At 32.3% G+C, this 14,250-nt stretch overlaps 1 protein-coding gene across 1 annotated transcript in view; it reads right to left on the reverse strand.

The window, feature by feature from the left end:
- Positions 1-760: 760 nt before the first annotated feature.
- LOC139512029 (monocarboxylate transporter 13-like) overlaps positions 761-14,250 on the reverse strand; it is a 32,304-nt gene continuing 18,814 nt past the window's right edge. Inside the window, exons 2-5 of the mRNA XM_071299338.1 lie at positions 7,232-7,375; positions 6,342-6,485; positions 3,131-3,913; positions 761-1,634 (exon numbers count right to left, since the gene is read on the reverse strand). Of these exons, the coding sequence (XP_071155439.1) occupies positions 1,402-1,634; positions 3,131-3,913; positions 6,342-6,485; positions 7,232-7,375 (1,304 nt within the window). The 3' untranslated portion in view covers positions 761-1,401. The remainder of the gene's footprint in view (positions 1,635-3,130; positions 3,914-6,341; positions 6,486-7,231; positions 7,376-14,250) is intronic.

Below are 14,250 nucleotides of genomic sequence, written 5' to 3' on the forward strand. Positions count from 1 at the left end.
CTGGGTCTTGTACAATGAGCGTTGTAACATTTCATACTATCCGGGCGAATTTAAATTGGCTGTACGATATATTTCAAAATAAGCTTACACGCGACACTTCTACATTATAAAGCACCATACCAAATATTTAAAATAATTCTCTTCAACAGAAGCCTTTAAAAGTTGACGAAAACTTTCCGTACATGGTGAGTGTCGTAAAATTTCAAAATATCAGGAAAAACAGGAAGTGGCATACGACAGATGTACAAATTGCTTATACTCTACAACAAGCTGCAGACCAAATATTTAAGATGATTCTATTCAATAGAAGCCAGAAAAGATAACGAAAATTGCTCATGTACGATGAGTGTCATAAAATTTTAAACTACCATAAAAACAAGAAGTGTCTTCACGACATATTTACATATTGCTTACACGCTACAAGTCAACATTATCGATCTCTAGACCAAATAAAATTATTCGCTTCCTCTGAAGTCAAGAAAAGTGTGACGAATATTTTCCGTGTATAATGAGTGTCGTTAAATTTCAAATTATAAAAAAACCAGAGAGACTCGGTGGTTAAAAGTTCAAACAATCGACAAACAGGAAGTATCTGTTATGTTCTTTCGGAAGGACGGATTAACGGACAGTTCTAGTACACAAATGTGTTTCTTACTTGCCTTTTTCTTTTGAAACTACAGTAACAATTGTTTGAGATATTGTTAAATGTTTTTCTGAAAAATAAATTGTCATCGTATTTACAAAAACAACTGAACGATGCTACTGTAACAATAATAAAAACTTTATTCGTTAGCAATACAGCTCAAGGAATATATATATTTAACAAATATTCACAGCGCAATAGCAACAGTGTCCAATTAATGATAATGTCTACACAACATGAAATCACTTCGACAGAGAATATATACAATACAGTAACCATTTACGTATCTTTTCATCAAGATATAAATATTTTCATTAAATACTCAATTATTCTTTTATATTATGGATAGACAATGCATAAGGTTTTAAACTGGATAGTTATCTCCAATAAGTTATGATATACATTTTTCTTAAACTGGCATATTTTTTCACATACTAAAATAAAATGATACTCGTCTTCAATTAAAGGTGTGACATAATGGCATATATCAATCAATGTTAAGAGATCAGCTATGAGAAGATAAATGGTATTTACAAACGAATGATTTATATTTATACATGCATATAATTCACATTACAATCTTAAATAAAAACGCAACCATTTGGACCATAAATAAATCTATAAAAATGACATTTCGATGATTTTCAAAATACACAAATATTTACTTTTAAGAAACTGAAAATTAATTTCAGTGACTAGATTTGATAAAAAAAAATCGTTTCTTTTAAAAATATAACCAATAAAACTTCTGAAAACGATTAGAATCTAGTGTTTTCCTTTTCCTTTTCGATTTTCTTTTCTGTACATTGCAAAACTATTTCTGGGTAGGCAGTCTTTTTGCAATCATTCGATTTCTCTTCCTCTGTCATCTTCCTGCTGCACATGTTGCCGAATAAATATTCTAGTAAACATAGTAAGAAGGCAGCCCCACTTAGGAAACCATTAAAACGGAACGACATATCCCAGTTACCCGTTATGTCCTCCAACCAACCTGTAATTCAAATAACATAGTGAGACCTTTTAAACTTAATAGGACGTCGACAAGGAGAGCGGATTTTAAAGACCTTGGCTACCTTGGTTCTTGCACGGTCTGCCCTGGCTTGCGCCTTTTTTGGGCATTTAAATAATTGATGTTTTTTACCGGATGGTAATTGATGTTTTTTACCGGATGGTAATTGATGTTTTTTACCGGATGGTAATTGATGTTTTTTACCGGATGGTAATTGATGTAATTTAGAGTGATCTTAATGTGATTCTCTGTTTAATCAATCATATTCTTATAAATATCGACGTTGTGTACGTTTTCATATCTTTATTGTCTCTATCAATACATGTTGAAAGAGACATCAAGACAGATGGAGTGCCTAAAATTATTAATGATAATATATTAAATGTGTTCGTTCTTTTTCAAAATGTTGTCTATACCATGCTTATTTCAAACACCCAATCGAAATTAGTGGGCTCGGAGCTTTTTTTAAAGCTCAGATTGCGCTAAATTAAGAAAGAAACTCGGGATAATAAGATATAAGAAGATGTGGTACAAGTGCCACTGTGACAACTCTCCATCGAAGTCATAATTTGTAAAAGAAAACCATTATAGGTCAAAGTACGGTCTTCAACACGGAGCCTTGGGTTACACCGAACAGCAAGCTATAAAGGGCAAAAGTACATTTGCACAAAGTCTTAGAGTACTTAACGACCTTGCAATTGAAAAATGAAATAAGAGAAGATTGATCGAATAATGTAAATAATTATATTATAAGTATATAAAACCTAAGGTTACAATAATTTCTTGAAACTTATACGATTCTATTATTTCAACCAGTGATTAAAAATAGTCGAAAATAAAGTAAGTAAACATTCGGTATGCGTAGTGACCAAATCATAAAGTTACATTCGGTATCCATAGTGATCAAAACAACAATAGAACGCTAAAAGTTGCGCTAGTAAGTGAAGTGTCATGGCGTCACTCTCGAATGATACCGATCTTAGTCTGATCGATTGTCTTATTCGATGTTACGTAAACTGTTAGATCATTGACACGATCTGCTTACCCTTCCGGAGCACCTGGGCTTGCGGTCATAAAACTTTCGAGCGTGATTTTTGTACTCAGACTCAAGAATCAACCAATCAAAATACTGGATTTCAGGTTTCAAGCATGATTTTTGTGCTCCGAACACTGAGCAAAGTTTTATGACTTCAACCCCTGAGATCACCTATGGTTTTTGTTGGGGTTCGTGTTGCTCAGCCTAAAGTTTTCTATGTTGTGTTTTGTGTAATCTTGTTTGTCTGTTGTTAGTTTTTTTTCGTTTTTTACCATGGCATTGTCAGTTTGCTTTCGACTTAGTATGACTTAGAATATTCCTTTAGTATCTTTCGCCTCTCTTTGAGAACATAACAGTTAAGATATCATTGTCCGATATCATTCTTTTAAATATTTTTTTATAAAATATTATCACAATACTTATTTTGTTTTTTAGTTCTTACCTGCAAGAGGTTGGGTTAATAAGGTGGATATAGCCACTCCCATGTACACAAGTCCAAAACCAGGGGAAAAGTCTTTAAGTCCTACACAGTCTATCACAATTACTCCAACTAAACTCCATGCAGATCCAGAAAACAAAGCCACAAGTACGGCATACACAAATAAAGACTCCTGACATAATACAAAAGGAATGCAAATGGCAGACACGCAGCTGCCTAAAGAACATATCATTAATATCGTAGTTCGTTTCATGATGTTCAAGTCGCCTACCCACCCTAAAAATATTCTGCATACAATTTCTGATGCACCAACTAATGAGACAGAAAGTGCAATTGTTTCTTTTCCCAACTGAAGCGATCGCACTTGTCCTGGTAGTGCAACAAGATTTCCACCAAAATTGGCAAGTTGGAAACATACCGCCATAAGGTAAATAGTAAACCTTTTGTTTTCGAATAGTCCAACCTTGACAATTCTTTTTCTGTCTTCTGCCGACATATTGATCAATGATTCTCTTCTTTTTTCTCTAACTCTTTTTCTTTGTGTCAACATTGGTGGTTGGCGCAAACACAAACTTGCAGCACATGTATTAAAGAATATAGCACCAATTATCAATAAGGCACCATGTAAACTAAATGTATCAAATAGGAATCGGTAAAGATATGGAAATCCCATACCACAGAAGCCACTGCTGCCTACCATTACACCATTAGCAAAACTTCTTTTCTCTTTAAAATAAAAATTCATAACGGTTGCACTGGGAGCCATTATCAGTGAATATCCAGTCCCTGTAAACAGAAAAAAATATTTATAATGCACGCATCGTCTGATAAATCTAATAAAATCTAAGCAACGTTACTCACCGGTGTTCTAATCTCTCAAAAATCGATTGAGATACAAATCAAGATAACAAATAAAATCTGAAGGGATCGCATGAACATAAAAAGGATTAAGGTGGTACCCAACACTACAGGGAGATAACTGTGTAAAATCTTCTAAACGTTTTAATTACGTTGTGTTTCAAGGGAATATTAAGCTTCTCAATGATCAAAATAAGTGTTTGACAAACTGCTATATAATCAGTGTGTTTTTTCTGATAAAACAGGTGGTTCAATTGTTTTGAAATTTTTATATTTTTGTCAAAGGGTCAAAGTAAATACTTTGTCAAAATTTTATGAAAATTAAACGAGCCAAATGAATTTTAGTGAAAGTGTTGGGTACCACCTTAAGACATGTGTATCGATAATAATAGCGTCTTCTGTTATGTATGTATTGCCCGCTGAACAAATCCATTCTCGGCAAAATTTCACAATACAGAATACTGAGGTAAAAGTCATTGGTGGCCTTCGGCCGTTGTCTGATCTATGGTCGGGTTGTTGTCTTTTTGACACATTCCCCATTTCCATTCTCAATTTTAAAAGTCGGTAAAACCACACAATAGACGACCGTCCCGGTCAAACGTAATAAGTATGCCTAATTCATGGGGTGTTTAAAGCTTGTGTTTTGTACATAATTATGTTAAAACTTTTTTTCAGAATATACCAGTAAGTCTTAGTTAATGAACTAGTAAATATACCAGTATGTCATGGTTAATGAACTAGTAAATTGGTAGTCCAATGTTATTCATTATTTTGTAAATGATTTTATCGACCGATTTCTAGTAAATCTAAGTAAACTTAGACCGTTGGTTTTCTCGTTTGAATGGTTTTACACTAGTAATTTTGGGACCCTTTATAGCTTGTTGTTCGGTGTGAGCCAAGGCTCCGTGTTGAAGGCCGTACATTGACCTATAATGGTTTACTTTTATAAATTGTTATTTGGATGGAGGGTTGTCTCATTGGCACTCACACCACATCTTCTTATATCTATGTATAGGATTTTCCTGAGCTATTATATGATAAGAAAAATTCAACATGAAATGATGACCATTCTAGAGCACATGAGCTCATCCCACCAATTGTAGGGTTTGCAATGCTCAACCTTTAGCTTTTCTGTGTATTGGTGTTTTACCGTTGTATGTCTTTTTTCTTAGACTAATCCTGTTTAAATACACTTTTGCCTGAGACTTTTGCTGAGGTAAATGATACTTTTTTTAGTCGAATAAGACAAGTTGATTATTAGTTGTCTCTCAAAGTAGTGAAAGCAGGATACGCACATCGGAACAATAGAATGAAATTCAAAACAGTGTGGCTGGGGCCATTGATTGACACATTAAATTCATCCATTGACTGGGACAATTTAGGTGAACGTTTGTATGTAACGACCACTGCTCACTATGTACTTTTTAAAGACACTTAAACTATGGGGTCACCAAAGAATCTCAAAACCTTAATAAAGTAATTCGAAAAATTAATCAGAAATAACACGATGTTTGATTTATACCAATTATATAAATCAAAACATAAAGGTTATTCCTGATTAATTTTTCGAATTATTTTATAATTAAAGGCGTTAAGAAACCTTTGATGACTCCACAGTTTAAATGTCTATCGTAGGTACGTCGTTAACAGTGGTCGTTACAGACAAACGTTCACGTAAATTGTCCCAGTCAATGGATGAATTTAATGTGTTAATCAATGGCCACAGCCACACTGTTTTGAATTTCATTCTAATGTGATTATAAACGATCAAATATGATATTTCTAGTAAACCTAAGTAAACTGTATAATCTAAGTAAACTGTATGAGTGTGAATTCACATTACTATAAGACGTGTCAAGGTACTTTTCTATCCCAAATTCATGTATTTGGTTTTGATGTAATATTTGTTATTCTCATCTGGTTTTGTCTAATGCTTAGTCCGTTTCTGTGTATGTTACATTTTTATGTTGTGTCGTAGTTCTCATCTTATAGTTAATGCGTTTTCCTCAGTTTTAGTTTGTTACCCCAATTTTGTTTTTTGTCCATAGATTTACGAGTTTTGAACAGCGGTATACTACTGTTGCCTTTATTAAACATGCAGAGTTTAACCGTAGGTGCAATTCTGTGAATCGTAGAGTTTTTGTTGGCATGCAGGATATTGTGAAACCAATAGTGCAGTCATCGTCGGTAATTTTCTTTTATTTTGGTGGGGTTTTTTGTGAGGGTGGCGGGGTGTGTGGTTTGTTGCCATGGATTTGTGGGTTTTAAAGGGTTCTAGTATTGACATATTGAAACTAAATAAACATTTCTATACATAAAATGGTTGACCAAAACGATTAATTTGTATTAGTCTTACCTGTAACTATCCCATATGTAAAATAGAGCCACTCTATATTAGGCACAAAAGCACTTGAAGTGTGACCTATCAAAATGAGACAGCTCCCAGTAATCATAACTGCTCGATACGTATATCTCTCTCCAAAAAAGTTTGCAAATGGTGCTGAAAATAATAATTAAAAAAACACCTAAATGAGTTTCAATGATTAATTTGATTGAAGCCAGCCTCTGGATGAGGAATTTTTTCGCTGTGTTGAAGACCCATTACGGGATTGGACTGTGTTTTGCTCTTATGTAGAGTTGTTGACTCTTTGACACATTCCCCATTTCCATTGTCATTTTTAATATAATTAACGTATGCAATACCAGTTCGAGTAGAAAGCTATTTTAATAAAATAGATGTTGAATTGTAACTTAAAAGTTCTTTTATCAATCATCTTCGTATTTTGTCTACATATTTAAAATTCAGACTGTTATATTAAAACACTAGATAATGAATGAACTTCGTTTATGGGATCGTTTCATCAATTACAAAATACAACTAATACATTATGTTATACAAATGATATGATTAATTCAACAATATTGTCAATGTATGTTTGACAAATAATACACATTAATCATAAGACAGAGCGATGTGTGTGTTTAACATCTTTTTCGTGAATGGAATTAACTCATTTAACTGACTTTTTTACGTCTGTGCGTATAATTTATTAAGTAATAAAGACAAACAGATATGTGGGAAGCGTCTGGGAAGCATACAATTTTTACACAGAACGAGACAGTGTGCGTCTTCAAAAAAGACAAAACAGATTTTAAATCTCTAACCAAACCAAAGAGATATGGTCGCCATTAACAAATACATCGACAGTAGTTTCAACTCTTAACTTTACATGTTAAATGACTCACCTAGTGCAAGAGCAACAAATATATTAACTCCGGATATCCAAGCTGTATTTCCAGTGCCAGCGTCGTAATAATCTAACAATTCTGTATACAGAACTCCAATAGACTTCATAGCGCCAGCAACAATTGAATAATTGATTGTGCAAACTGCAAAAAAATTAATATGAATTAATGTTGCACTATATTTACAACCGTTAATATGTACATAAAATTAAACATGATTATTTGATTGATAAATTGATGTTTAACGCCACTTACAGAGCCATTTCGTGGCGGTCAGCCTTGATTGGTGTAAGAAGTTGGATTGATCGGAGAGAACCATAGAATTAAGATTGAAATCGATCGCACATTCCACGTTGGGGATTTGAACCCTTAAAACATACTAGTATTTGCATGACTAGTGATACAGTAGTTCGACTACTTTAATCACTCGGCCACCGAGCCCCCATTACAATATTAAAAGTTGTGACATATTTATAATAGAATAGAAGAACCTTAAAATGATTAACACTATAGCTACAAATGAAATTTTAATATACATGTAGCTGTGATAAAATTAATATTTTTTTAACTATAATTCTATGATATCTATATTTGTATATCCAAGTCAATATTAAGGTTAAAGAACATAAAATTAATGTAAGTCATACTCTACTTTAATTTGAAATTATTCTTAATATATCATGTAAATTTTTATCAACGTTTTCTCCGAAACATTGATTTGAACCATCAACTTGTATCCGTAGTCTTATAATATAAAAAAAAAGATGTTGTATGATTGTCAATAAAACAACTCTCCACAAGAGACCAAAGTGACCCCCTAACTTGTTACAGTGATGTAACAGTACAACATAAGAACGAACTGTAAACATTAGTTGAAAAAAGCTGAACTCATCAGATGGATAAAATCACAAATGCTACAAATAAAGTTTGATATATTTGAAGAATTGTCATTGTTTATAAATTTTATAGGTGAATACATTATCTAAACTGTTGGAAAAAGAGTGTGTGTTTACCTTAGAAATTTTGTAATGGAGATGAAACAAAAAAATGAGAAAGATTATCATAAAATGTAGGTTAAGCCGAGTCAATTTAGCTTTCAAATAAGAGAATCAAATTATCTGACATGGAAGAATTCTGAATGAAATTATATTCAATTGATGTGTTTTTATAATCTAAAAAAAACCAATACCGTGTAGTCAGCTATAAAAGACCCCGAAACATGGTTAGAAGAAAAAAGATGAGAAGATACCAAAAGAGCTGTACAAAATAAGCAGGAAAAAAACTGACAAAACTGTGAACGTCAAAACATAAGAACGGGAAAAAACAGACACAGAAACATATGATTTGACCATCCCGAACCTAAACAAAAAAGGGGTTGGTTTATGTACTCTCGAAGAGTTAGTTGTCTTTTCTTTTATAACCCGTTCTTCTGCTTATGACAACCAAAATTGTATTCGGTAATATCACATTCGAGTAAAAAGCCTCAGAGACGGGATGGTGGGTGGAACATACACAGGGTCGGTAGTGACACAGATACTCCATTGAAAAAAAATCAGAAAGAGGATGTTTGTATATATTTAAAATATACGTCGTCTTGAGAAGCCCTACATGCACTCAAGACTCGTAAGAATACAGAAACAAGTCGACGAGAAGAGAAGAATAGTTAGTTCCTATAGGGATACCGATTGTCCTCGTCCAACAAACGTTACAAATATGATGTCGACCAAACAATCAAGCCTCTCAATGATGACAATTGTATTTGATTGAATTAGAGTTGTTGAAATATTTTTCTTTCAAAGAATGATACTTTCCTTTCAAAGAATGATTAGTCCTTCTTACAAAAGGACTTTTTTGGACTCAATATTTTAATCTGCTAAGTTAATATAAATAAGAAGATGTGATATGAGTGCCAATAAGACAACTCTCCACCCAGGTCACAATGTATAAACAGACAATAAATAACGGCCATCAACACGGAGCCTTGGCTCACACATAAAATGACTTGTATACAACAATTCAAACAAGAAAACCGAAATAAAAACAAAAAACACCTATGAACAACACCAACAAACGACAATCACTAAACAACAGGCTTCTTACTGGTGCATTAAATTGCAGGGTGATTTAAACGTTTACCCGACGCCAACCTTCAACTTAACGTGAGACACGCTGAGTCAAGTTTAGAATGAGGAATATTGATGTAAATGACAAAGAAGTCCAATGTTGTAATATTATTGCACAAGGAGAGGGACTCGTTTTTAGTACTATAAATTTCAAATTCTGATCTTTAACTCATTCGGACGGTATCTACATCTTCTTATTCACGTTTTGGTCTTTGCTGTCATTTCCTTAATTCTATTTATTGAAATAGGAGCACAACTCCTTAATTAGTGCTATCATCTCTTGCATCTTATCTTCTTCGGCCCCTCTATTATTACCTCTTAACGTGATTTAAGTTTTTACACATGTTAAAAACGCCTTACTTCACCTGACAACAAAGACGAAAATTTTTACAACTGCACTAAATCACAACAGATACACACTTGTAGTGCATACGTACTTGTAAAATTGTTTTAATTTTGACCGTTTACAAAAATAATGTGCACCTATTGACAAAAGTAAAGCTTTGTCAGTTCAATCACTTTTTATGTGTGTCATTTACCTTCAGCTTGTCAAAAAGTATGTCACATATTATTAAAGGTGACAAAATAATAGTGTAAAATCTATAAACGTCAAACTTTTACCGCAGAACAAATTTTGTATAATTTTCAGATTTGTTTTTTTTAATAAACTTCTATACAGATAACAGACATAAAATTATATCTTAATAAATTCCAAGTTAAGAATATATTTACTGAATTCCACATACATGTATATGGAAATATACATTCAGACAGCGTGTCTCAAACCAGCGGGTTTCCGAATAGGTCAGACTAGACATTAATTTGATTTAAAGACTAAATGCAGGTGTTGGGCGAACTCTTACATTTAAAACATTAAGGGCAACAATGTAATGCCTTTACTACTAAATTACTATGATTATATATAATTAGAGTTCATAATTAAAAAGATCGCCTTTTAAAAATTGGTAGTGCAATGCACTCATACTGGTCAAAAGTACAATGTGACCCAATATTTTCTTGAACAAGTAACAGGCATGTACATATTTTTCTGTACATTTTAAGGTTTTTTTTATTATTAAATTTATAGTCATGAGTATTTCCATGCTTGTTTTTAGTTAAGTATCAAAATAAAATATCCATTGAAAAAAGTGATGATAAATTTTCTTTCACCCAAATCGAACAAATTAAGCGCCAGTCGATGAACTAAAATCCTTTAATACGTTTGGTTACTATGGCTATTTCGTCAAGGAATAACGACGATATGGAAACAATTTTTTCAAGAAAAATTGGCATGAAGCCAAATGATCAATCTATTTAAAATTCAGATATATCGGAACTTGCACTGTCATATGAGATCTTAATTTTTAAAATTGAGAATGGAAATGGGGAATGTGTCAAAGAGACAACAACCCGACCATAGAGCAGACAACATTTTAACTACATAACCAGATGTTCAAATATAAAAAAGAAGATGTGGTATGATTACCAATGAGACAACTGTCCACAAGAGACCGAAATGACACAGACATTAACAACTATAGGTCACCGTAAACCTATTAAAAAAAATTTCAAGGCTATATAGCTATTTTTATGCTTAGAAAATATAGAAAATAGCAAATTGCAATATAAATGATGTTCAACATGTCACTATGAAATAAAATTCACGCTTTAAACTTGGAATGTGTCCCTTTATAACGAAAAAAACTACATAAATTGTTTTTGGTTCTTCAATCCTGCTGCATACACGCAAACTATGTTGCGACGCCTCAAATTTAAACTTTATAAAGCTGTGTAGAAAAACCAAATATAAAATATTTTTCAGCACAAATTGAAGCAATTTAATTAAAATTGCAATCATTTATTGATTGATAAAATGATTTTTTGGTAGATTATAGACATATACTGTATGAGAAGAAAAAACGTATATGTATCAATTACTCAAACATTTCCTTATATTAAATGAGAAAAATGAAATAACTATTCGTCAATTTATTTCAGATAACCTTTTGGAGCGTTATAATGTGGTCTGTGGAAAACTTAAACAAATGATTTGGCTTTTTGGTGTGTGTGTTTTTTGTTAATTAAATACATCCCAACATTTGCACAGGCAAATAATATGTACTTTTTTGTTCTATTTTCGTTGATTTACAATTTAATATATATAGTGTCATATAAAGTGCCTAGAAAATCAACCTAACGATGTTAGAGTAGATTTGATTTCTTCTCATACAGTATATGTCTATAATCTACCAAAAAATCATTTTATCAATCAATAAATGATTGCAATTTTAATTAAATCATATAAATTTAATTGGAACTTATCAATTATTGGTAATATTAATTATTTAGAAAGCAAAAGTTCCTGGAATGGAATATTTTTTAATCAACAGCATTGTCCGTTATTAGTTATAAATAAAGTTGAATTCTTTTAGTGTGTATCTGTTGTGATTTAGTGCAGTTGTAAAAATTTTCGTCTTTGTTGTCAGGTGAAGTAAGGCGTTTTTAACATGTGTAAAAACTTAAATCACGTTAAGAGGTAATATATATAGCTAGGCGGTGTTGTCGTAGAAGTTAGAAATAAAAAGTACAGGTTCCAGCCCGGTGCCGGGGAGGAAGTTACGAATCAAATCTACTCTAACATCGTTAGGTTGATTTTCTAGGCACTTTATATATATATACATATCTAGTGTTAAACAAGTAAATCATGTTCAAGACATGACCATGTTTACAGAAGACATATATCATTTAATGCGTACTCTTATGTCTCATAAAACATTCAGAAGTGTAGCATATATTTGTATCTTGAGTGAACAGTTTTTATTACATTTCTATATTTTATGTTTCGTTTTCATTATATTAAAACAGTAAAACAGTCTTTGGTTAAATAATTTGCCAGTGTCATAGAAATTGACTGCGTACATTTATATACAACTAGAACACACCCGTGATATCGCGGGTCCGTGACTGAATTAAAGTATATAACTATGCGCAAGCCTTATTTTAGTATTAGAATGGTCATCTGATAAAGTCATGCCGATTATAAGATACAATGTTTTCTCTGCTATCAAAGTCTTTCTGTTTGAACCCGTCGAACTGGAACTTATCAATTATTGGTAATATTAATTATTTAGAAAGCAAAAGTTCCTGGAATGGAATATTTTTTAATCAACAGCATTGTCCGTTATTAGTTATAAATAAAGTTGAATTCTTTGATTCGCTGTTTTACGCCATGCCCGCTAACAAATTGAAAACTGTACCTATACGCCTTATTTTTAGTCACAGATTTTTAGTATTTGTATTGTTATCTTAGAAAGTCTTACTGATTAAAATACTACAATAGGTAACAATTTGACAATTTAGTAGTGTCAACCCTGTGATTATGACCCGTGTTATAGCATATTAATCCTGAATACACCGTTTGGTGGTGTGCCTGATATGCGGAACGTACAGATAAGGTAATAGGCAACAGGTGAATATACTATTGGTATCGGTATCGGACTCGACCCGGAACTTCTAAATTATTGGCAATATTAATTACGTGGAAAACAAAAGGGCCTGGAGTGGTGTAATTTTTAATCTACACCTTTGTACTATATTAGTTATATATATAGTGGAATTCTTTGATTCGTCGTTTTACGTGATGACGGCTGACAAATTGGACCTCGTAATTTTAGTATTATAGATCAAATAAAGGTCAACATAAAATAAAGAATATCTTGATATTAGGAAATAGTTAACTTGTAGATAAAACTTTCGAAATATGTTGAATTATTTTCCAACTATAATGGTCCAGGCATAATACAATGAAGAAACATAAAAAAGAAAACAAAATGCATATTTAATCTAATGACATAAATGAAGGTCTGGGCGGGATTTACTGAAAATCAAATAAAATCATTGGCAAACTGGTAGAATAAGAGGTAAAACAAGTAATGAAGAGATAATAATAGGGTGCTCAAATAGTATGAATAGAAAATAATGGGCCCAAAAAAATAAAACAGAAAAATGGCATAAATATCGGAAGATTAACGACATGAAGTACATATCCTTTCCCCGATCAGTAGCGAAAAATAACAATTTTATACACTTAGTTTATCTGAAATGAATATTGTGCTCTTGATTTTGTTAAAACTCCAAATTATTATACATGTATACGGTGTTTATTATTGCTTCAGGCGAATCAATGGTAAGGTTAGAGTATCAAAATTTGTTGAAGAATTTTCTGTCCCATAAATTTTGATTCAAGTGCAAATTTATGAATGATATGAACTTCAACTGCACATACTCTAATCTCGGTAATTTCTTACTTTAATTAAGTTCGTCGTATGGTATGCTTTGTACAAATCTATTACACTAAGCCATTCAAACTGATTATTCGGCTTGTTTCTATGTTGTGCTGTGTTACACAATTTTTCATAGTTCATTACTCTCTATGTATAAAAAAAGAAGATGTGGTATAATTCCCAATGAGACAACTCTCCACAAGATACCATATGACACAGAAATTAACAACTATAAATCACCGTACGGCCTTCAACAATGAGCAAATCCCCTACCGCATAGTAAGCAATAAAAGACCCCGAAATTACAAATGTAAAACAATTTAAACGAGAAAACTAACGGCCTATTTTATGTACTAATAATGATCGAAAACCAAATATGTAACAAATCAGCAAACGACAACCACTATATTACAGGCTCATGACATACAGAATGTGGCGGAGTTAATCATGTTAGCGGGATCCAAACCCTCCCTCTAACCTGGGACATTGGTGTAATATTACAACATAAGAACGAACTATAAAAATCAGTTGAAAAAGGCTTAACTCATTAGATGGATACAAATAAATATATGTGCCTGTACAAAGTCGGGAGCCTGTAGATTTGTATTATAAC

This window comes from Mytilus edulis, chromosome 2 (genome assembly GCF_963676685.1).
Source record: "Mytilus edulis chromosome 2, xbMytEdul2.2, whole genome shotgun sequence".
Taxonomy (NCBI): domain Eukaryota; kingdom Metazoa; phylum Mollusca; class Bivalvia; order Mytilida; family Mytilidae; genus Mytilus; species Mytilus edulis.